The sequence below is a fragment of the Galleria mellonella genome, unplaced genomic scaffold (assembly GCF_026898425.1).
Source record: "Galleria mellonella isolate WM207_F2 unplaced genomic scaffold, CSIRO_AGI_GalMel_v1 utg99, whole genome shotgun sequence".
Lineage (NCBI taxonomy): Eukaryota > Metazoa > Arthropoda > Insecta > Lepidoptera > Pyralidae > Galleria > Galleria mellonella.
In genome coordinates this window covers 2,436,723-2,463,660 of record NW_026442184.1, presented here as the reverse complement: position 1 = coordinate 2,463,660, position 26,938 = coordinate 2,436,723, and the positions used below count along the sequence as shown (strand labels likewise).

General features: G+C 34.2%; 1 protein-coding gene and 1 non-coding gene across 2 annotated transcripts; one reads left to right on the top strand and one right to left on the bottom strand.

Annotated features, from left to right (window-relative positions):
* Nucleotides 1-18,678: 18,678 nt before the first annotated feature.
* Nucleotides 18,679-18,750, bottom strand: Trnad-guc (transfer RNA aspartic acid (anticodon GUC)). The gene has a single exon. It is a non-coding gene; the product is annotated as a tRNA-Asp (tRNA).
* Nucleotides 18,751-22,332: 3,582 nt separating this feature from the next.
* On the top strand, nt 22,333-23,937 carry LOC128202486 (uncharacterized). The gene has a single exon (XM_052903017.1). The coding sequence runs from the start codon at nt 22,423-22,425 to the stop codon at nt 23,380-23,382; it is 960 nt and encodes a 319-aa protein (XP_052758977.1). The 5' UTR covers nt 22,333-22,422; the 3' UTR covers nt 23,383-23,937.
* The last annotated feature ends 3,001 nt before the right edge of the window (nt 23,938-26,938 follow it).

Sequence of the window (26,938 nt, the reverse complement as noted above, 5' to 3'; positions counted from 1 at the left end):
ATAAAATAAAATAATAATACCAGAGGGAGACTTTGTACAAAAGCCGATTGCTTGGGTACCTCTGTCCCATTCGAGTTTCTACCGTGAAGCAGTTGTGTTTGCATGGCTGTGTTTCGGTTTGAAGGGTGGAATATGGCGTGAATTTACAGGGTACAGAGGAATAACATCTGAGTCCTCAGGAATGGCAACGCATGGGGGGTATCATGGGCGAAACAGTATACTCTGTTATGTCCATGATACTACTCATGTCTATAGGCGACGGTTACCACTTTCCATCAGGTGGGCCGTCAGCTTGTTTGCCATTCTAAGTTACATAAAAATAAATATAGATAGATAGATACTCTTTATTGTTTCCTCCAAAAAATTACAATAGTAAACTTATTATAAATATAAATAATTACAAGAAATAATCACAATGAGAAAACAATGGGCGACCTTATCGCTAAGAGCGATCTCTTCCAGGCAACCTTTGGATGGAGAGGAGTAATTATAAACAATTTGGTGGAAGGCACGATGAAAAATTTTGTTAGTTAAATATTACCTACATTTGAACTTCTATACTCGCCGGAATTCTCTCAATTGGCGGATCTTTTCAAATAGAAATTGTCGAACAAGTGTTTTTGTGGGTACAAAGAATAAAATACGCCTGCAAAATTCCAATACAAGCTTTGACGAGCCAACATAGGCGGGTCGCTGTCACCTTTCAAACAAGGAATTCCATATATATAGATATGTCTATATATCTACAGCTATATGTACCATATGTTGGTCCGTCAGAACTTATATTGAAGACTAGCTCTTTACGCACTATTTCGTAAAACGGGGAACTCATTGGGTGAATAGAAACGGTCTTGGGAAAGTTTTTCTAAACAGAATAACCAGTTATTGACGAGAAAAACAATCAGAAATCTAATTTAATTCAAAGACAAATATATTTTTTATGCAACTATTATTATTATTATTTTTTAAACTTTATAAAAATTCTCACCTCCCCTCTTAAGGAGAGGAGATGGCAACTAACCCCCGGCGGAAGCACAGTCGGCCGAGGTTCAGGGCCCCAGGGAGAGAAACCGGCGTACAATTTACCATTATTATAACTATTATTGTTCTATTAAGACTGCTTTTTTATGAAGTACATTTAAATATTTTTTTTTTTAATATATTTACAAGTCTCCAGTTACTTCAATTAGATTCGAGCCCGTCAAAACTAAACTATATCTAAAAGCCAATAAATACATTATTTAATTAAAATAGATAATTATTTTAATTAAAATTTATTCCAGTACTCGTGTAATATAAAAACAAGTACATTTGTGAAATATTTAAGTAAGATGATTGAAATTTCTAAAATGTGTCGTTTTTAGATTGATTAGAGATAAATTGAAACGGAAGAGAGGTGAACAGAAACGTAGCATGGGACGAATAGGTCCGTAATATGGAGCTAATGGAAACGGGAATGTTAAAGTAGAAACGGGTAAGAGTAAAAATATAATTTTTTATCAAATAATTATATTATTTCTTGAATCGTGAATCGTGTAAGCCGGTATTTAAGAAACTTGGTTTGTTACCACTATATATATATATATATATATATATATATATATATATATGTTTGTACACAGCAATATATATATATATATATATATATATATATATATATATGCAAACACAACTTTGTTGAAACACAATGAGACAATAAATATATGTAAATGTTTAAAAAAAAAGCTACTAATATATATCCACAAAATCGACGTAATCCAAATAGACTCGTGTTAGATGACATTCCCCGCTTAGCTAAATATGAAACAAGTTGTTTAGCTATATGTGTAAAAATATATAATACAATACCGAATGAATTAAAATTGTTAAATGTGAATTTCTATTCTATTATGTTCTATTCTATTCTAACTTTATTGCCATTCACAGTACAAATCTCTCTACCAATCATTCTTAGGGGAAAACAGAAAAATGTATATACTGGTTGTGCCTGTCCAATTATTTTCCTATAGGTGCCATATATGTGCAAGGCTATCCTTTTAACAAGCGGCTTATCTGCACCGCTCTACTGTCGCTCAGAAATTGTTACTCAAACGTCGTAGCGAGCACTCCCTGTAAGGACGTTCATCTTCCTACCCTTATCCCAATTATTATTTGGGATCGATTATTTTTATTTATTTATTCATTAGTACATATATGTGTACATGGCGGACTTAATGCTGAAAGCATTCTCTCCCAGTCAACTGTAGGAAAGTGTCAACCGACTTCAAAAGAAGTAAGTTCACAATTAGGTTGCAATTTTTTTTTATATTTATTACCTCATAACTCCGTCAGTTTTGCGCCGATTTGAAAATTTCATTTTTTTATCTGAAAAGATATACTTACAGATTGGCGTCATAGATATTTTATCAAAATTGATTCAATAGTTCAGTTTTTAGACCAAAATAACTTTTTTTTAATCTCAAATGAAGTTGTTTTTTTTTTTTTGTGAAACACAATCTTTAATAGCATCAAACTCGCCATACGCAATGGGAATACAATAATGTAAAAGGAAACAAGGTGTCGACGAAACGAAGAGATTATAAGCAAAATAAGGTTTATTTTGCGAAATTGAATACTTTATAGGTACGTGTACTGTGTACAAAATTCAATTTTACTGAAAATACAACGGTGCTTTTAATTAAATATAACTGGAAATGTGCTAGAGTTAAAATAAATTGTGTGCATTTCCATTATATTTCAGTAACGCCTCATGTTTGAATTAAAATCACCAACAGAGCGTATATAAAGGACTATTGGCTTGTGTGGCTGTATTTTATTTGATATTTATATGTTGTATATATATATATATATACAACATACAACACATGTGTGTTATTCCTCTATACCCAGTAAATTCACGCCATATCCCACCCTTCAAACCGAAACACAGCCATGCAAACATAACTGCTTCACGTTTGAAACACGAATGGGACAGAGGTAACCAAGCAATCGACTTTTGTACAAAGTCTCCCTCTGGCATCTTTACAAACATCCACATTTATAACTTATATAAATAAAGTATAAAATCTGTCAACTATACTCTTATGTACACAATATGTACAATCTCCTCTACTCATATATAAAACACTATGTCGAGTTTTGGGTCGTTATAACACCAAGGGGTAAAAAAATACAAATTAAAATATAAAATTCCGCTTGACCCGACCTCCCGTACTCTCTGCACACAGGTGCGACACTAATTTTGTTAGGGTACCGCAGTAATATAATTAAAACCGTCTCCTTTTAATAATTTAATCAAAACAAGATACGAATTCTCACCATTATGATAGTAATTTTACTGTTATAAAATTTGTTAAATTACGTTATGTCCCTGGCGCGACCAGGGACGTCCACATGACTGGTACTACAATGCAACGCCATCTAACGGTGGATCCTTCAGAGGGGGGGGGGGGGGGTAAAGAGGTTTCTTCAGGGTCGGAAACGCGCGCGTAATACCCCTGGGCCGCTAGACAAGTGGCAAGAGAATTCGTCGATGGAACATCCGACGTTGCTATCTCATTCCATCTCATGGACTTGCTAGCGATGTCGTTTTCATCGATGAATTCGCTTGCCATTTGTCTAGAAGGCCTGGTATTGCAAGTGTTTATAGCTACGATAACCGCTTACCATCAGATGGACCGTATGGTTGTTTGCCAAGTCAGTGGTATAAAAATGTTACTAAAAAATAGCAAAAAAAAATAGTATTATTTCCAAGGAGAAAAGAAGTGATTAAGATGTCCATCACTTATTAGATGACCACTCCTCACTTCCCAGCGAGACACAAATCCAGTGACCCGGAGATAGATGCCTCCAGAGTTGAAGCTGGGCCAGAGGGACACCCCGAGACCTCCATCTAACCCTCCCAGAGGACTAATAAGACCCGATTAATGAAAATATTCTTCCTGATCCATGCGTGAAAGTATACCTACGTAGGTATCCCAGTATTTAATGCAATCAAAATTCTTTTAACCTAGTAGCTTGAATTTATAAAAATACAGCTTATTTCAATAAAACTTAACGAAAATTAAAGCTGGTCTTATAGCTCGAAGAACTGATAACCGATGGAAAAGAAAGGTTCTTGAATGGCGACCCCGTACGAGCAAACGCAATGTAGGACAACCCTCACTAGATGGAGTAACAAATGGAGGAGGCTCAGGACCGTTTTTTATGGCAGTCTATGGGGGACATAAGCCTGTCCAGCAGTGGACTATAATAAAGCCGTAAACGATGACCATGATATCGACGTCTTTGGAAATTTTTAGTGCAGTTTACTAGGCCTATAAATAATATGGATTGGTAGTTAGATCTTCTCTAAGTGTATAATTGTTACTTATTTTATTTATTTATTTATGTTAGCATACATTGACGCTTATCTGTGAGAGCTGTATACACCTTTAATTGATGTGTTCATATGGCCTTAAACTTGGTAGGGAGTAGTGAGATGTTTTTGTTCAAGTAAACTTAGATTTAAGCATTTTTGTATATACATATATTTGCATAAAGTAAATACATAAATGTAAATTTTAATAAATAATTAAACTATATATACCTAAATATAACCAGTAATAAAAGATATAACTTCACTTAAAGCCCATTCGACAATTTTCTTTGTCAAATTTACCATGAGATGCAAATCACGCTCCATTTGAGTATAATTCGTGTAATGGTGGACATAAAAAGGTATAAAAAGTTGACGGCTTTTTATTTGTTTTTAGGGTTCCGTGTATAAAACTGAAACAGAATTCTGATTTCACGCTGTCTGTCCGTTGATGTCTCTTTAACGTGTAAACTTTTAAAATGTGAATAATTTGTAAAAAAGACTAACACACTGTGATTTTAGAAACATTATATTGTTTCCGAGAATATTCATAAACGTAGATAAATATTTATCTACGTTTATTAAATTTCTGTAAAAAATTTTGTGAAAAAAATTCTGTGAAAACAATTTCAAAAATTCTCTTATAAAAAAAAGAGTCAAATATTATTATTTAGTGCTCATTACACAGACCAGAAATATATATATATATATCAGGGCTAGATCATATAGGTCCATTATAATAAATTCTGGCGCATCGATTATATTTTTTTACTTATTTATGAATTACTTAATACTTAAATACTTTATTTGCATTTACGTTATACAACAAAGAGAATAAAACAACATTTTTATCATCATTACTATTTATATCATCGTCATCACATCAGCCTTTAACTGTCCACTGCTGAGCATAAGCCTCCCCTTTGGGAGGTTTTACCAGTAGTGCCACGCTTGGCAGGTGGATTGGCAACCGCAGTTAGGCGGGGGAGGGGGGGATAGATTCTAATGCAAACTACCAGTGCCATTGCTAGCAATATATTCTCCACGTAATCCTTCCTAGAAACCATCGTGCTGTATCCCAGGTGCATTCATCACGATGGGCTAACTGGAGCTGGCCCCGTCAGCGTATACCATTAGCGCAGGCAGGGTTGCTATTCTATTATCATCCATTAAAAAAAAAACAGGTTTTGGAGATGGTTTAAAAAAGACGCTGCTGCCCATCCGTCACCCTCCCTTAGTCGTCTCTTACGGCACCCACGGGAAAGGAAGGGGTGGCCTATTCTATGCCGGGACTATACTATACTATTTATATATTCGATATTTTTTTTTATTCCTGCTTACTTTATTATTTTCTTTTCCAATAAGGAACCATAAAAATAAAATCCGCACTCACGCTTTACCGACTTTTTACACTACGTGCACATCCTTGCTAATATTAAATATTTTATCATCCAATTCCGCTGAGAGGCTATTTCGGATGGTTGTAGACGCACCTGAGTTCCGTCATAAACGTTTCTTGAATGCTTTTTACACTTTAACCGGTTTATTACAGATGTTTAAACATCTCATATAAACCTATAAATCACTGTACATTGGGTTAGAAGCAGCCTCACGGATTCCCCGTTCGATTTATGGGCTTCTCTACTCGAATTATGGGAATTTACATTCCCGTGTCGTTTTCAACGCGTTTGAATGTGTTCAACATTCAAATGTGTTCAAATTTCAACTCGTCTGGGATACGATTCGAATGATTCTCTTTATATAATACAATATATAAAGAGAAGAAGAATGAGACTTTATATATTACAATTTTGTACAGCAGAAATGCCTACTGTATGACAATAAGCATTTATAATAAATTAACGAACGAAATAAAAACACTAACTACCCTTGAATATATTTAAAAAGTAAAAAGGTGGCTGATAGAAAAATGCTTCTACTCGGTTAATGAATATTTTGAATATTTTTAAGCTTAAATATGTGACCAATTAATGTAATTTGTAATTTGTAATCTGTATAATTTATTATTAATACGTTAATATATTGTCATTTATATAATGCTAGCTAACTCGGCAAACGTTGTCTTACCATATACATTAGTTTTAGAACTATACATAAAAAAATTATCCTACTACAATTATTATATTTGATTGACATCTTGCAACCCTATTGCAGCATATAAAAATCGCGATTTAAAAACAGGAGTTGATCGTAGAACGGTGAAAATGTGAGGTTGTATGTATTTTTCAATGCTAAATCATAACAAAATAAAAATGGAAAAATTTGCCAAAAAAATAAAAAATAAAATTTTTTGGGGAGTCTGATTGAACCCTTATCATTGAGGGGTATGAAAAACAGATGTTGGCCGATTCTCAGACCTACCCAATATGCACACAAAATTTCATAAAAATCCGTAAAGCCGTTTCGGAGGAGTTTGGTAACAAACACCGCGACACGAGAATTTTACATATTAGATGACGATTTAAATAAAATAGTATTAGCATAATATAGTTAAATACATTTTGTATGCCAGATTTTGGTGAAAAACGTGAACAATATTTAAATATTATATACCATCTTTTATACCATTTTTTCAAACAAAATAAAGCTATTTGTATTTATATTTTGTATCTATTCTTTACTCATTTCATGAAAAAATTAAGATTTTTTTAAGTTTTAACGGCAAACAAACCGAGGCCGTATGATCCCGGCATGGAATAGGCCACCCCTTTCTTTCTCATGGATGTCGTAAGAGGCGACTAAGGGAACTTAATGGTCGAGGGATGGACAGTAGCGTTCTTTTAAAACTTCACCAAATTCTTGAGTTTGTCAATTCGCTTGCCAAACGTGGCAACTACTAGCGAAATCCCTCCAAAGCCTATATCCAGTAATGGACAGATAACAACTAAAATAATGATGATGATGATGAAATAATATTTCTTTATGAATTTGGCATATCATTATTTTTACTGTCTAAAACTTTTGTTTTTTTTATACAACTTAGAATGACAAACAAGCTGACGGCCCACCTGATGGAAAGTAGTAATCGTCGCCTATAGACATGAGCATTACCATGGACATAACAGAGTATACTGTTTCGCCTATCATACCCTTATGCGTTGCTATTCCTGAGGACTCAGGTGTTATTCCTCTATACCCTATAAATTCACTGTCATATCTCACCCTTCTAACCGAAACACAGCCATGCAAACACAACTGCTTCACGGTAGACACACAAATGGGACAGAGGTGCCCAAGCAAACGACTTTTGTACAGTCTCCCTCTAGTAAGTAAAGTAATTTTGTAATCCATTTAAAATACTAATCAGGGTTAGACACAAATTTCGACAAACTTTCATGCAAACTTCGTGTGTTTAATTTAAAAGGCTTATCGTTAAAATTGGTAACATTTTTCCGTGAATCAGTCTTTGCGAGAGAATCAGATGGAAATTCCCGAGCGACACCAATTAATTGTGGCTGGCAAACGAGTGGGAAGCCGTTAAAGGACGATTGGTTACCGAAATCGAATATTTGTGCATGCGATGTAGCGACCCGTCGTTACAATGCAAAAATTTTATAAAGTAAAGATTAACATTTTTTTTTTATACAACTTAGAAAGGCAAACAAGGTGACGGCCCACCTGATGGAAAGTGTTAACCGTCGCCTATAGACATGAGCAGTACTATGGACATAACAGAGTATACTGTTTCGCCCATGATACCCCCCATGCATTGCCATTCCTGAAGACTCAGGTGTCATTCCTCTGTACCCAGTAAATTCACGCCATATCCCACCCTTCAAACCGAAACACAGCCATGCAAACACAACTTCACTTCACGGTTGAAACACGAATAAGACAGAGGTACTCAAGCAATCGACTTTTGTACAAAGTCTCCCTCTGGTAAAGGATGCTACTGCACAGCCCTCTTTCCACATCATCATTATCATATCAGCCTTTAATTGTCCACCAATAGTTCTTCGGCAGTCGTGTTGACAACCGCAGTTAGGTTTTAGAGGTGTTTTAAGAGGGGCGCTTACCTCGCCCTCTCTTAGTCGCCTCTTACGACACCGACGGGAAAGGCCTATTCTATGCCGGGACCACACGGCCTATACCTCTCTTTCCACAAATTAATCTCCAATTATACAAAACGAATCTTTAATCCCCAGACAAGTCATCAGCTTGTTTGCCATTCTAAATTGCTCAAAAACTCTTTCGGCACGTGCCGCCCTTTTTTTTTCATTCTATTAAAAAACAAAATATATAGAAAACAGCTATGTATGCATTTTAATGAGATAAACCAAATGTTAAATATAATTCGCCGACCCTCGACCCTTTCGCGTGTCGGACAGTGACGACTTTGAATTAATTTTATAAACAGCCACTCACCAAGTCCGCTCTGATGAAAATATTCATGTTGCTGCCCGAATAATGATGGGTGGAATGTTCAACGCAACTCTAAATTGGGTTAGTAATAAAAAGTTTCTGTTCTAAATTTAAAATATCTGTAAAAAAATATATAATCATCTATTTTTAAATCATATTTATGGCCAGTTCCAATTTGTCCCTAACAACGTTTACACTCTTTACCTATCAAAGCACGATTCTCTACAACTAAAACTACATTTAATGGAAAACTGCATTATTTTTCATATTTCCGGATATTTTACAATTTTTATTGCAATACGAACAATACTTCTCATCATCATTCATTATTATTTCAGGCGTTAACTGTTCAATGAAGAACGTAAGCCTTCCCTATAAGGGGAGTTTTGCCAGAAGTTGCCACGGTTGGCACCTGCCAACCTACCTAGGTTGGCAACCGCAGTTAGGATTTTAGAAACATTTCAAAAGGGACGCTGCTGCCTCCATCCCTCTACTATTAAGTTCCCTTAATCACCTCTTATGACATCCACGGAAGAAGAAGGGGTAGCCTATTCTATACCAGGACCACAGCCATCTCCTTCATCATCAACTCTCTTCGTCATGATCATCCATTATACTCGCGAACGGAACTGTTTACATTTTTAATGGATGATAACGGAATATAACCCCGCCTGCGCTAAAGGTTTGGCGGTGCACCAGTGAAAGATAAGAGAATGAAAAAGCAGGTAACCATCGTGATGAATACGTCTGGAATTCAGCACGATGGTTTCCAGGGAAGCCACGTGGAGATCGACCTGACATTACTAACAGTTCTTTCCTCCCTCCCCTCCCCCCCCCACTTCTTATACTATATTAATTGGTAACTTATTATTTGACTTAACACTTTTATTTGAAAATAGCAACAGCTCCTTTGGGTACAGTAGTACCATAATGATTTTTATACCATGAAACAAGCATATAGCCCGTCTAGTAGTAAACGATTACTATAGTGAAGTGCACGTTACCAACCCATTTATGATGAATACATTTCAGGAATATACCCTAACAGGTCGACCTCCCCGTGGTCCCCCCTGGAAATCATAGTGCTGAATTCAAAGTGTATTCATCACGATGGGGACCTGCCTTTTCATTCTCACTTATCATCCTTCACTAGTGCCCCAGCGTATACCTTTAGCGCAGCCGAGGTTACCATTCCATTATCATTCATTAAAAAAAAAAACATTTAATATTATACCCAAAAGTACATAAAAATACTTAAAATAAAGTTTTTGTTTACTAATTCGTATAAATTTATTAAAGCATGTGAATCCAGTGTTAATGTATAATCGAATACATACTCGTATGCACAGCTGGGAGATATGTGTTGAATTGGGACAAACGATCAAAGTATTCTTAGCCTACATACCTCACTACCGCCGGGACTCACTGGAGTGTATTGGAATCTTCAAAGGACATCTGTAACGCACAAACCTGTATACATTTTGGAAATAACTGAGGGATTCGCTTGGATAAATATATATATATTACATTATTTTCTCCGGTACATTTCCTGCACTGGATTACCCATATTAAATTATTTTCTCTCTAAATACACTGGGTTGGCTGGAAGAGATCTCTTTCAGAGATAAGTCCTCCCTTGCTGACAAGTTGTTAAACTAATCGTCGCATATATTGTTTAAGTGCAATAGCTTTATTTTAAAAACTTATGTTCATTTTTAACGCCATATTTCACGCGTTTTTTTTTTATACAACTTAGAATGGCAAACAAACTGACGGCCCACCTGATGGAAAGTGGTAACCATCGCCTATAGACATGAGCAGTACCATGGACATAACAGAGTATACTGTTTCGCTCATGATACCCCCAATGTGTTGCCATTCCTAAGGACTCAGGTGTTATTCCTCTGTACCTTGTAAATTTACGCCATATTCCACCCTTCAAACCGAAACACAGCCATGCAAACACAACTGCTTCACGATTGAAACACGAATGGGACAGAGGTACCTAAGCAAACGACTTTTGGACAAAGTCTCCCTCCGGTAGATATACAGATATTGTCTAATTATGCTTTATTTTTCCTCTATTCAATAATGCACACGTATTTCTCTGTTTGCCCAATGGTTGACTGGTAGAGAACACCGTCCGGTTTTAAGTCTGCCAAATGTACATAAAATTTTACAATGCTTTAAAGTTGAAATAAATATTTGAGATAATAAAATTATAAGATTGTTTTAAATTGTAACCTATATAGCTGTAAGTTTTATTAAGTTATTTTGTGAGAGAAATAAATATATATTTACTTAAATATATCATAGTATATTACGATTTATTTATTATGATTACAGATTATCTGCAGATTTCCGAGACTGTAAATTACGTAATCAATATGAAGGTAGAAAAATATTTGCATGACAATCTGTAATTGATTGCCTACCCGCCATTCACGCAGAGAACAGATAACGCGGGAAAAATTCAATCTGAATAATGATTGATCATTGATCACCTATAAATAGCCTCGAGTCGTTTTGGCGGGTTACTCGTTATCACTTTTTTTTTTCTTTAAGCAAAGCAAATTAATCCACTAAACTCTAATATAAACTAAAAAAAATGATAATGGCTCTGCGGTAAAGGCGACAGAAGTGAAAACTTGAACAATTTATGACGATTAAAAAAAAATTACATGTGTATTTTTTGATCAACTTCAATGGTTTTTTCCTATCTCAAAAATACCCAATGAGCCTAAATAAGTTTTCACTTTAAAAAAAAAAGTATTCACTGCGCTATTTAAGGATTCGGCACTACTCTTATAACGACGATATTGGAAAATTAATTTATCAACCATCCAATAACATCTAAGAATAAGGAATTACATAGGAGTGATTAAATTGATAATTCAGAGTAGGCTAGTGTATAGAAAATGTTACACGGCCTTATAACCCTACCAAATTCAGATACAACCTGCTAGCATACTTTGTACATAAAGTGTGTTAAATATATAATCTAGTAATGTAAAATTTGTCATTGAAATAATTGACATATCAAACATTTTCTATACACTAGCCTGCTCTGAATTGAGAAAAATAGCAACTAATGGTGTATCTTTCGTCCACTTTTTACTAATTATATTTGCATAAGAAGAAAGGATGCAACCATATGATTCACAGTTTTTATTTCATCATTCCTTCTATGTAATTCCTTAGAAAAGCATCAGTAATATAAATTCATATTTATACTGTTGTACAACTATTTATAATAAACCACAGTCAAAATACCTATGTCGATAAATCATAAAAAAACCAAGCTACAATACAGTTACAAGCAACATTACAAGCTACATTACAAGCTACATTACAAGCTACATTACAACAAACACATTACATATTTATATTCAATGAACTGGTTGCATAGATTTTATACTTTTTTTTATAATAACGCAGACCTAGACGTACTTTTTACTCATTTGTTTTACAAGCAAAACTGCAATTGAATACCTTCTAGAAATCACTTTAATGTATATATTTATCTATATATATTATGTTATAACCATATAAGAAAAATATAAACTAAAAATGTTTTATTTTACAAATAAAACTCAGATAATTTTATGGATAATATTCGTAAAATCTAATACAAATCCAAAATCGAAATCTCGTTTAATTTAATTATTGTTACAGTAATTAAGAAGTGGTCATCATAATCACCTATTGTTTGAAATTCTTCGGTTTTATTGAATAAATTTCAAAAATTTAATTGTTGTATAACTCAATAAATAATAAAAAGATATCTCACCAGAGGAGGGAGACTTTGTACAAAAGTCAATTCTTTGGGTACATTCGTCCCATTCGTGTTTCTACCGTGAAGCAGTTGTGTTTGCATGGCTGTGATTTTACAGGGTACAGAGGAATAACACCTGAGTCCTCAGGAATGGCAACGCATGGGGGATATCATGGGCGAAACAGTATACTCTGTTATGTCCATGGTACTACTCATGTCATACCATATAAGAAAAATATAACCATAGAGGTTATATTATATATTATATGTGAGTAATATAATTATATATTATGCAACATATTTTTTATAGTAACAAAGCAAGAATTTAATGTATCATCAGCCCAATTCATCTCTGTGCTTACAATAACATAAGAAACGACTACGAAAATGTAAATCTACCAGTGCAAAACAAAGAAAACACGAAAAAAACCCTATATCAACTCATACCTATACCATAGCTTGAAAAAGAAAGTTTAATGAACCGAGATAATGCTACCGTTGAGGAAAAAATCCATCTCTTCAGTTGTACAAATTCCTTTGCCTTTGTTGACCCCATGCTCGCTGGACTGTAAAAAAAAATTGAATTTTAAAATTAGAATGAATATGTTAACTATCCTTGGCAGTTGAAACATGCTCATTGCTGCCAACTCGCATTGTATAACAGTTTTGTCATTGTATAACACGTCTATTTAAATTGAGCCAAATAGACCTATTTGGGCAACTTGACGATTTTAAACTAAGTAGTGACAGAAATATAATCGTATAAGTACATTTTGTGATGTTAGCCACTGTGTTATTTAATATACCTCAAAAAAAAATTTAGTTAACAATTAATTAATAGGAAAATGAGTTAATTTATTTATCTATTTCTCTAGATTGACATTGTTTATATGATATTATTTTTTTTTTTATATTTAATATAATATTATGTTATATAAATAAATAAAAAATAGGTTAAAAAAATAATGGAATTGTTTGTTTAACAGTGGTTTTTCTGTTTTATATATGTTGGTTTATAAATAAAGGGCAATAACTCGCCTGCATGTCTAGGCCGTCAAGGCTGCTATCGATACTAGTGAAGAGTGCGTTGCAAATATATGAAAAGGGTTCCGTAAGATATTCATTTAACCCAATATTTAGATATTGAGTTAATTTTACGTTGTTTTCTATTATTTTAAATTATTATTTACCTACTTCTCTAGATTGTATAATTCTTACCAATTATATGATATTATTTCATCTTTATTATTATATTACTAACATAATATTATGTTATATAAATAAATAAAAAATAGACTATAAAAAAATTATGAAAATGTGAAAGTAAGTTTGTTTATGACTTGACACTTAAACAATTTAATCTTGAAAGATTGACTACCTACATACATATTATATATATGTATGTAGCTATTTATACATTAAATATTTTTTTAATGTATGATAGTGAAATGGGAACCCCGCCTGTGCTATCGATGTACGCTGGCAGGGCACCAGTGAAGGACGATAGGTGACGATGAAAGCAAGTGAATTAGCCCGAAAAGTTATTAGCCAATCTGTGTAGGTATCTTAAAAAAACATACATTGACAATTTTCTATTAAAAATATAATAAAAATAAACGAACATTCCATCAGGATATTAATCGAGAGTAATAAATTGTCTTCCTATGATTTTCTTGCTTGTTGAACTACGAGCGATAATTGCTTCCGTACGTAGGTTACTCTTTCCTTTGTGCAGGAAACTACATATTGGCAAAGATTCACAATTTCCTATATAATGATTCGATTAGTCCACTCATACAGTGGTACGATTAACGTATTAATAAAGTAAAACTTTATACCTTGGGATAAGGCTTTTGAAGATTTTCGCTGTTGGTTTTTTTTTTAAAAAAATGTACCTAATTATAGTCATCATCATCATGTCAGTTCCCTTAATAGCCACTTACGAGACCCATGGGAAAGGAAGGATTGTGCATATGCTGTTTAAATTTACAATACTGTTACTTATAACCTACGCAAATATAAGATATTTTGTACTTAGGTAAACCTTCCTTTTGTTTGCATTTAAATCAATTTAACACAGGCTTTTATATTTAACGAAATATTATTCTTGGAGGAGAAGTAGACTCAATTTTTTTTTTCATTTTTTATCCATTTTCTACGAGAAAAATGTTTAATAAATAAAATACTAATAATAATAAGATACTCTTCAAAATATTGTTTATTTTGTAGCTTAAAAAGAAGATTATATAGTAGATTGCGGTTGCCAACCCGCTTGATAAGCGTGGCATCTACTGGCAAAATCCCTTTTTCGAGGATGTTTATGTTCAGTAATGAACAATTAACGACTGATATGATGATCATATGCATCGGTGAATATAATAGTCTATTATTTCTAACTCAATCAGACATTACCGCAGTGAAACAAGAGTAATTCTATAAAAAAATACATTACACGCTTCTTAATAAAAAATTATGTCACCTGTTATGACCAGTATTATCTTTCTAACAAATAGGATAGCAAGAAGGGGATTTAATTTCAATCTAACTTAATAAAAATGTAAAAACAAAATAACAATTCGAAAGAAAACAACAAAACATAACTGAAGCAAATCTCCTTTTTACTTAGCAATAAGTGTAACGGTAAAACAATAAGTAAGTAAGTATGTACATAAAGCAAAGAAAGAAAACGCGAGATTAGGCAAGTTGAGTGGGGAACGTAATAAATCTCACTTGTTTGGGATTCCGACCGTAGTCGAGTTATGATTGAAACAATATCCCACGTAAACTCGTGTACTAGAAATACTGATGCAGGGATTCGGCTGGCATTTCTTTTCCATATAACATAGTATATAACAAAATAATAATAATAAACAAGTATTGTTAGAAAATTTCCTTCATCACCAATGTCATTGACCACATACATAATTTAGAGTCAGCCAAGCTTGACTAAGGCCAGTATGGCTGAACATTTTACTACCATTCAAAAGGAAATATTACATACAATATTTCTCTTTATATAATATAACTAGCGGCCCGTCCCGGCTTCGCACGGGTGGACATTTTTACAACATTTTAAAAAGTGGTTATTGTAACATAAGGATAAATGCACTCAACAAAATGTTTAAAAATATAAACACAAAGCAATAATTATCGCTGACAATTTGCTTTAATCGAAGCACGTCCAAAATTTAATGACCGCATCAATGACAACAACATACTTGTCTACAACACTGAAAAAAGTACATTTGACAGCACAATCCCCATCTTAAAAAAAGTTTGAATTTGAAAAAAATATTAACAAAATGATCACCATTTATTGAATTCATTTGTATTAAATAAACCATCTAACAAATAGTCCGAACAAAGCAAACATTTGGTTTGGATTTCAATCTTAAGTTATAAAATAAAAATGTAAATATATATATATATATATATATATATATATATATATATATATATATATATATATATATATATATATATAAGAATAAGAATAAGCCTTTAAAATTAGCCTATGGCAATATAGTGTAACACACTAGGCAAAACAATCTCGTGGAAGTCAAAGCAAGTCATTTTACAGTTATGGTGCGGCGAACAGGGTTAATCTAATTATATAATGTTTCATGTGAGTTTGGGTACAGTGTGTGTGTGTGTGTGTGTGTGTGTGTGTGTGTGTGTGTGTGTGTGTGTGTGAGTGTGTGTGTGTGTGTGTGTGTGTGTGTGTGTGTGTGAGTGTGTGTGAGTGTGTGTGAGTGTGTGAGCATTTTTTGATTGTAAATTCAAAAAGAGATATATTAAACGCTGTGCAAAAGTTGTTTTTATATAATATAACAGGGAGTTTGTAAATTCGTTTCGATAACATGTCATTATATGTAGGGAGATTTTAAAATATTTATGCATGTATACAGTCGCTCGCAAGATGAATGCAATCAACAATATGTTTAAAAATATAAACACAAATCATAACGCCGCGGTTTTCTCAATGATAATTTTAGCAGCGCGCGAAGCACGTCCAAAATTTAATTTGACCGCAATACAATGACACGCCAGCAGACAACAATTAAGGACGGATTGACAACACTGAAAAAAATTTGATGGTAGGACCATCGGTAACACCCCATTAACAAAATGAATTTATTGAATACATTAATTTACAAAAAATGTTTAAATGAATTGATACGACTGATTTTTGAAACTTTAGATTTTCATCTAATAAATACCGAGATATCTTAACGAGCAAACTTTTTCAATTTGATTACAACTACAATTTGTAGATAAATTACCACCAAAATATATATATATATAATCTCCAACAAACAGTTACACAAATATTTAATATACAATACAAAAGTTTTACATGTTAAAAACATTATTTACATATATGTGTGATTACGTGCGTAGGTGTGTGTGTGTGTGTGTCTGTGTATGTGTGTGCGTGTATATGTTTGTGTATGTGCGTGCGTGCGTGCGTGCATACATGCGTGCATGCTTTCATACATGTCTGTAGGTGTGTATTATTCTGCGGTAATTTTAGAGTCGCGACCTTCAAATTACTGAATAATGACATCAATTCAAAAGACTGTCTTTATTTTTAAGCGATTTAATAATAAAATCGAAGCCTTTGATGTGTGTATATACATGTATCAAGTTTCTCTTTTTCTGTCTACGGCGTAGATTGTGCTATGATGCAAAAGAATCTACGGGTTCGTAGCACAATCGTAGCTTTCAAACAAGTGGACCGATTTCACTCAAAGCCTAACTGCGGTTGCCAACTTGACTGTCAAGCGTGGCAACTATTAGCCCCTGTACTAAACCCCCCTTTTGAGGGGTGCCTATGTTCAGCAGAGAGTTAACGGCTGGTAGGATGGTGATGATCTCAAAAATAAAGTTAATGTTAAAAATATGGACCCGTATGGACGCATTTCTCTCTCTTTCTCTCTCTTTCTTCCAGTTGAATAATTGATATAATATTGATAGTTCTTTAGACTAAAATACTGTATATGCCGCTCTAACTAATATACCCAATTTTGAATCAACGCCCAGCAGTGGGACATTAATGAACTGTAATGATGTTTATCGATAACCGAGACACTTTTAGAAATATTTTATTAAAATCTTACTTACATTACCCGGAACTTTTTTAATTTATCAATATTTTATTTATCTATGGTCGAAAAGAAATTCATGGTTCTAAATTTGAAATTTTCGCAAGCGTAGAAAGAGGATGCCTAACATAAACTTAGTATAACGTACCTACTACATAATCTAAGATGCCAACTGTACTTGATTGGGGGGAAAAGGGATTGTTAGTAATGGAGACTAAGAATCCCATTGCTAGCAATATATCCAACCAGGTCGACCTCCTCGCGGTTCCCCCTGGAAACTATCATGGTTAATTCCTGATGAATTCATCATGATGGGCTATCTGGCCTGTTTTCATCCTCATCGATCACCCTTCACTGGTGCTCCACCAGCGTATCCCATTAGCGCAGGCGGGGTTACCACTCCATTTTCATCCAATAAAAAAAAACTGTACTTAATTTCGCAATTACTCATAATTGTTAAACTGCTCACCGTCCACCGTCGAAATGACGAAACTAAAAATGTTTTATTTTACATATAAAACTTAGATAATTTTACGGATAATATTCATAAAATCTAATACAAATCCAAAATCGAAATCTCGTTTAATTTAATTATTATTACAGTAATTAAGAAGTGGTCATCATAATCACCTATTGTTTGAAATTCTTCGGTTTTATTGATTAAATTTCAAAAATTAAATTATTGTATAACTCAATAAATAATAAAAAATATATCTCACCAAAGAAGGGAGACTTTGTACAAAAGTCGATTGCTTGGGTACCTCTGTCCCATTCATGTTTCTACCGTGAAGCAGTTGTATTTGCATGGCTGTGTTTCGGTTTGAAGGATAGGATATGACGTGAATTTACAGGGTACAGAGAAATAACACCTGAGTCCTCAGGAATGGCAACACATGGAGGCTATCATGGGCGAAACAGTACGTTCTGTTATGTCCATGGTACTACTCATGTCTATGCGACGGTTACCACTTTCTATCAGGTGGGCCGTCAGCTTGTTTGCTATTCTAAGTTATATATAAAAAAAAAACTCAAACATAAAAAAAATATTATCAAAAGATCTCCCCGACGGGGAATTGAACCCCGGTCTCCCGCGTGACAGGCGGGGATACTGACCACTATACTATCGAGGACTGCGTAAACTATATCGAAAATGTAAATAACAATCATATTAGTTTCTAAATTAAAAATAATGAAATAATAATGCAATAAAAATGTGCTAGATTTGTACATTAAGCAATTCTTAAAAGGCCGGCAAAAAATATGCACTACCTCCAGTATTGCAGATGCTCATAGGCGGCGGTAGTAACTTGCCATCAGGTAAACCACATGCGCGTTTACCCGCTGTGTTATAAAAGAAAAAAAGTGTCCTTGCGTCTGTTTGTTTGTAACCACTACAGACAGGAGGGAAAGAGATCACGATGGGGCCACAACGTGGTACAATCCACGTCGAAACAGGCAAAAGCAGGTATGTAAGTACTATCTACCTGTAAAAGCTTTTTTTTATTTTATTTTTTATTCACTTAGAATGTCAATCAAGCTGACGATAACCTGACCATCAGGTAACCTGATGGTAAGCGGTTACCGTAGCCTATGAACGCCTGCAATACCCCTGGTATTGCAGGCGTTCATAGGCTCAGTGGTATAAAATATATATATATATATATATATATTATATATATAAATATAAAGTAGTACTTCGTAATGTGCAACCATGCGATAAGTCGCTACTTCACTTTGAAACCTTTGAGTGAGCCACTACTGTGAATTCGTTGGATCGTATAAACAACTTCGAATACTGTACACAAACCGAGCTTTTACGGTTACCAGGTACTTGAGACTTTTTTTAAAGTTTTTTTTATAATTTAAAAGGTAAAAAATAAACCGGTAAGTACTTACCTAAACTTTTTACTTATATTTATACTAGCTTCACCCTCGACGTGGGCCACGTGATCGGAATATTTTAAGTAACAGAGATAAAAAGTATCCTCTGTCCTTATCCATCCTATATAGTTTATACCAAGTTCCGTAATGATTGGTTAAGGGGCTGTGAGGTGACAAACAAAAAACTCATTTTCACATTCATAATATTAACTAGCGACCCGCCCCGGCTTCGCACGTGTACATTACATCACATCACATTAGATACCTCTAAAACTATCAGTGTTTCTCTACTATATTATGTATGTATTTTTTTTTTATTAATGGATGATAATGGAATGGCCACCCCGCCTGCGCTAACGGTATACACTAGCGGGGCACCAGTGAGGAGTGATAGGTGAGAATGAAAAAGCAGATCAGTTAGCCCATCGTCCTGAAAACACCTGGAATTCAGCTCGACGGTTTCCAGGGGTGACCACGTGGAGTTCGATCTGACCGGTTCAATTGCAAGCAATGGGACTAGTAGTTCGTATTACCAACAATCCCCCACCCCATTATGTATGTATTATGCATAGTTTTAAAGATCTATGCATACATAGGGACAGACAAACGGAAAGCGACTTTGTTTTATACTATGTAGTGATAACGATTAAAGATAGGTACTATCCGTTACCTATATATTGAATACTTCTGGTCATATGGTGACCATTCATTGCGATACCGCCCATACCAGTATGCCTATATTCATAACGAGCGTATTGCATATATATTCATAATATACATATATATTCTTTTTCGATATTATATACTGGATAACTAATATCTAATATATATGTTATTGGGCTAATATATGTATAGATATTGTTACTACAATATATAGATGTTGCTATACTCGTATATTACCTGCCAATATTTTTTTTAAATAAGTTATTATTAATATCTTTTTTTTTAGGGCAAAATTTTGAGTCTCCTTACTAACTTAAAAGTTACACGCGCCGTTTTTTTTTGTCGTTTTTGACCCACGTCGCTTTGATGAAAATGTTTACACTCACTGGTAGAACACTCCTTTAAAAAAAATGCAAACGTTAATAATTACACCCTGTATACCATACCAGCCGTTAACTCTCCACTGCTGAACATAACCCCCTTAGGGAGGGTTTTGCCAGTAATTGCCACGCATGACAGGCGAGTTGGCAACCGCAATTTTTTCTATGCAACTTTATTTATTTATTTATTTAAAGGAACACCAACAGTATATTGCATTATAACATACATAACAAACATTAAATACAATACAATATCAATGCACATGCCTATTATAAGTATTCACAGCATTTACTTTAACATAATTATACAGTGCGAAAAAGTGAAGTAACAATTATAATGAATTAAATAACTTAGAATGGCAAACAAACTGACGGCCCACCTCATGGAAAGTGGTAACCGTCGCCTACAGACATGAGCAGTACCATGAACTTAGCAAATCAACTTTGGTGGTGTTTTAAGACGGACGCTGCTGCTCATCTTTCAACCATTAAATTCTCTTCGTTGCCTCTTACGAGAAAGGCAGAGCAGTCCTATATATTGCCCGCAAAAACACTTAACAAATTCGGTAATTGTTCAATTTACAGCAAAATAAACCATTAAGTGGCCATTACATTGTTTGTAAACTTTACATCTTACAAAGCTGCTACATTTACAACTTACAACTTAGTTACATAATACAATTTTACTTTCAGAATTTATAAATGAACGCGAAAAGATTCGCTAACACAATAATGTAATTTAATATCAATATTAAAACCGCATATAGGCCAAATGGAAAATAAAAAATAAAGTAAGTAAAATAGGTACCTTTTTAGACATGGATAATATCGGTGTTGCGGGGAGAAAGGGATTGTTAGTAATGCGGAATACCAGTCCCATTGCTAGCAATATACCCTATCAGGTCGACCTCCCCGTTGTCCCTCCCTGCAAACCATTGTGCTGAATGCCAGGTGTATTCATCACGATGGGCTAACTGACGTGCCTTTTCATTCTCACCTATCATCCCTCATTGGCGGGGCACCAGTGGGTATATATATATATATATATATATATATATATATATATATATATATATATATATATATATATATATATATATATATATATATATATATATATATATATATATATATATATATATATATATATATATATATATATATATATATATGGTTGAAAAGTGGTAACCGTCGCCTATAGACATGAGCAGTACTATGGACATAACAGAGTATACTGTTTTGCCCATGATACCGCCCATGTATTGCCATTCCTGAGGACTCAGGTGTTATTCCTCTATACCCTGTAAATTCACTGTCATATCCCATCTTAAGTTTTTTTGCGGGTATTTTGATTAGTGATCACGAACTTTTCGGTTGTCTACAAAATTTATTATAGTTAATTCAAGTAAAGCATTAAACAAGGTAAAAGTTTGTGAAGAGCCACGATCAGACTGTGAAATTTGCCATATATTGTTATCTCGGTGGAAGATTTCATATTTGTGAAGTTACTTGTGTTGTGAACAAATTGCTAATGACAGCTACGCCTTTGTATATTTTTATATTGCACATCTGAGGAATTTGAGACCTGTGATATCGAAGTATTGATATTTGACTACATTAGGGAAAGTGGAATGGTGTGATATTGGAATTTGGATATTCCTATTATCAATTATTGAAAAACGGTCTTTTTGTTAACAGCGCCATCTGTCGCGTTTAATATAAACTACTGTATTTTACTTTGTGTCACAAGTACATAGCTGAAGATATTTTTAAAAAATGAATAAATGTGGTGCTTGCGGAAAATTTCTGTCAGCGACGGGCGGAGCTATTGTAAGTTGCACGAAATGTAAGATAAGATTTCATAAACTATGTGTTACTATGGAGGTGTCTGCAAACATACCAAAAGGTTGGATATGCCCCTGTTGCACGGTGAAGCAACCCAGACAGGATAATACGAATACTCCTGTCAAGAATATTAATGTAGAATCATCTCCCGATTTAGATTCAATACAAACAGGTACCTTTGCTGAAGTGGGACAGACCGAACTAACATCACCTGATGTAAATAGCATCGAGTCCGAGTTATTATCTGAAATGCGTGCATTTCGAAAAGATCTTCAGACAGTCAGAAATGAAATGTCACAGTTGCGCAATGACATACTAACGTTGAGAGAAGACATGCTATCTTGCAATAAAAAAATTGCTTTAGTGTGTGAAAACGTAGAAAATATAGAGGGACGCCTTGTGTTACTTGAAGCCGAAAATAGAAACGTCTCTGAATTGGAGTCAACTGTATTGCAATTACAACAGGAACTAAACGATAGAGACCAAGAGATGATGGCGAATGATATTGAAATAGTGGGGATACCAGAGCGAGCTGATGAAAACCTACTGAATTTAGTAACATTAGTTTCTTCTAAAATAGGCATGTCATTCATGAACGAGGAAATTGTGGATATGTATCGTGGTGGTCCGCGTCGACTCCTAGTTAACGAGAAAAATGAAATACGTCCGCGACCCATCGTGATACGCTTTACACGTCGTTCAATCAAAGAGCGTGTTTTGAAAGAGGCGCGTGTGCGCCGCTCTATCTCAACGGCTGATGTTTTTCCAGGTGAAGTGAAACCAATATATATTAATGAAAGGTTAACTAAAAGAAATAAGATGATATTCGGTAAAGCGAAAGATGAAGGGAGGAAACGAAATTGGAAATTTATTTGGTCAAAAAACGGAAAAATATATGTTCGCGAAAGAGAAGGAAAACAATTTTACCATCTGAGAAAGATGGAGGACGTCGCAAAGATTTTTGGCGGTACCGGGTCTACCGGTACACCTTAATCTTGTTATTATTTTGTTTCTTGTTATCATTGACTCTATACTCCACATCTATTAGGTTAGCAAGTTTATTTTGTTTATATATACAGACACCATTTATAATTCTCTATCTAGCACTAAGAATCATGTTTATTTAGTATTTCACAGTGACAGTATCAAGCGGTTTTTTAGGATTGAATTACCTAGAGTATTTTTAGTTTTTTACAGAGCTTAAAGGCAAAGTTAATAGTTTAATTTTGGGACTATTAAATATTAGATCAATTAATACAGGTGTTGACGAATTAAAGTATTCTATAGATAGGTACACTCCGGATATTTTAGCCCTAAACGAAACGTGGTTAAGAGAGGGCGAGGAGACTTGTGCTCCGGTTATCCCGGGATACACACTAAAACATGCGTCACGAACTGGAGGTAAAAGAGGTGGCGGTGTGGGCTTCTTTGTAAGAAATGAACTACGTGCTCGGATACGCCCGCATCCTTCGGCTTCAATCGAACAACTGTGGTTGGAACTATCATTACCTGGAGGACTGCAAATAGCTATTGGTACAATCTACAGAACCGAGGCTATCTCCATACCAATAGCCACTTTTCATGGATGCCCTCAGCGAATCTGTAAGTGCATTTTCGTATTGTAATCACATTTTCTTACTCACCGATTTTAACATAGATCTTTTGCAACCCAATAAGAAATCAGCGAATGAATTACTTACTCTACTATCGCAACAAAATCTACAACAAATAGTCACCGAACCAACTCGAGTCACTGAACAATCTTCGTCACTCTTAGACCTGGTGATAACCGATTCTGCTCATTTATGTAAGAATATTAAAGTCCATCATAATCCAATTCTCAGTGATCACGCTATGATTGTTTCTGAATTTTATTTTAAGAAACCTAAAATCTCAAAAAGATACTTAACTAGACGCTCTTTACAACACATAAATGAAAAGGATTTTTTAACAGATCTTAGCTCTATAGACTGGCTAAAAGAAATGGAAAATTTAAGTATAAATAACATGGTAGAGGTATTTAACAAAAGAATTACAGATTTATTTAATAGGCATGCTCCTTTACGTCGTATGTATATTAAAGATAAGCCTAGCCCTTGGCTCACGGGCACAATAAGGAAAATGATGTCTCTACGCGATGTTGCCTTAAAAAGAGCTCGTCTCACTAACTCAGAATCTCACTGGAAATACTACAAAGATCTACGTAATCTAACAAATAAATCTATTGACAGAGAAAAGAAAGCTTTTTTTGAGTACTATGTCAATAATAACCTAAAAAATCCACAAAAAATGTGGAAATACTTAAAGCGATCCTCAACTGTAGGAGGTTCTTCTCTACCAGAAATTCCTCAAAATCTTAGAGATCCTAATAATATCAACAACTTTTTTTTAGATATTCCAGGTACTTCCTATATAGATAATGATATGTATAATTATTACTCAAGTAATAAATATGGGAATGGAAATTTCGAACTGCGTGAATGTAGTAGTGATGAAATTTTAAAATATTTAAAGAGCATTGAAACACAAACATCGGGACACGACACTATTACAATTCAAATGTTACGTATGACCCTACCACACACGTTAGATGCTATTACCGATATTGTTAATACATCAATACGAACTAAAGTATATCCTGATTTGTGGAAGCTTGCTAAGGTTATGCCATTACCTAAAAGTAATAAAATAGAGTCATATAAGGATTTGCGGCCCATTAGTATTCTTCCCATTTTGTCAAAATTGATTGAAAAAGTTGTTTGTGGACAATTAACCGATTATATGGAGAAAGAGAGAATCTTGCCTAGTATTCAGTCTGGTTTTCGGCGTGGTTACGGTACGGCAACTGCTTTGGCTCAGGTAACAGATGATATAATAGCCGCGTCTGATGTAGGAGAGAACACATTATTGATTTTGCTCGATTTCTCAAGAGCATTTGATTCTATAAACCTTGATCTTTTATTGGCAAAAATGGCGTATTATGGCATATCAGTTGAAACAAGAAAATGGTTTGCATCTTTTCTAACAGATCGTCAGCAGTATGTTGTAATAGAAGGGGAACAGATAGAAATACGGTCAGAAACAAAATATATAAATAGAGGTACGCCGCAGGGCTCTATCTTAAGTCCTTTACTATTCACACTGTACACCGCTGATTTATGTCGAAATATAAAACACTGTAAAATGCATCTCTATGCCGATGACACACAGCTATATTACTCCTTCCCTGTTAGTGACGTTCAAAAGGCTGTGGAGCGAATTAACCAAGATTTGGATATTGTCTATAATTGGGCTAATCAGAATAACCTTATTTTAAACTCCAATAAATCTAAATTCATGGTGTTGGGTTCGAAATATCAATGTGAAAAGCTGAAAGGTAGTAACATGAACATCATAATAAATAATCAAGGAATCGAGAAAGTTTCCACAGCAAAAAATCTCGGCCTGTTATTAGATAGTAACTTACGATATATAGATCACATTAATACAAAGATTAGAAACGCATTCTACAGATTAAAGGTATTGTATGGTATTAGGAAATATCTTTCCGAAAAGGTCAGGTTCACTCTAGTAGAATCGTTAGTTCTATCACATTTTAATTACTGTGACGTGGTTTACGGCCCCAGGTTACTAGCAAAAACTGCTCATGCCATACAACGAGTTCAAAACGCATGTGTACGTTACTGTTGTAATGTTCCAAAACGCGGTCGAATTACTCCAATACTTAATGATAAAGGTATCTTGAATATGTCATATCGAAGAGAACTCCATTTGGCCAGTTTCATTCATAAAATTGCACATAATAAAAAACCTAAGTATCTATATGAAAAAATTTTTTGGACGAAAGATATACATAGTCGAAATACTAGAAGTAAATTTACAGACAGAATTAAGCTTCCTGCACATAAAACTGTTTTCTTTAGAGGAAGTTTCAGGTTTTCTGCAGCAAAAATCTGGAATGATCTACCACCTCCTTTGCATGTTAATATGTCCCAAATTACTTTAAAAAATAAACTTAAAAAAGTCTTATTGGAGAAACAAATTCAAAACAGTTGAAAAACTGACGCTTCACGTTCTTTTTATTTTTTTATGATGCTGTCATTGTGAAGTGCGATAATTTATTCAGAGTTTATTCTTCTCGGTTTTGGTTGTAATTTTTTGTGTATTTGTTGTAATGTTTTATGTATTTATTGTAATGTTTTATGTATGTGTTGTAATGTATTATGTATTTGTTGGTAAGCGTGTTGAGTCTCCCATCCGAGAAATAGGTATTAGCGATCCGCACGCATGCTAAAGGTAAAGAAGTTAAGGGGCCGCCTGAAAATCAGCGCTATATAGGTACATCTCGCTGGAGCTGTACATATATAGCAATAGCTGAGGCGGCTCCTATTACCAGCAACATTAATTGTTTTTTTTTTTCCTTTTTGTTGTTTTAATTTCTTAGTAAAGGTAATAAATGTCATCTATCTATCTATCTATCTATCTAAATAACTCCCCTGTATAGAAATGATCTAGTTGTAATTTTACCATATTAGTACAGTGATAATTG

Bases quoted from the DNA above. Each gene is read 5' to 3' on its own strand.
- LOC128202486 (XM_052903017.1), top strand. From the start codon at position 22,423: ATGGAGGTGTCTGCAAACATACCAAAAGGTTGGATATGCCCCTGTTGC.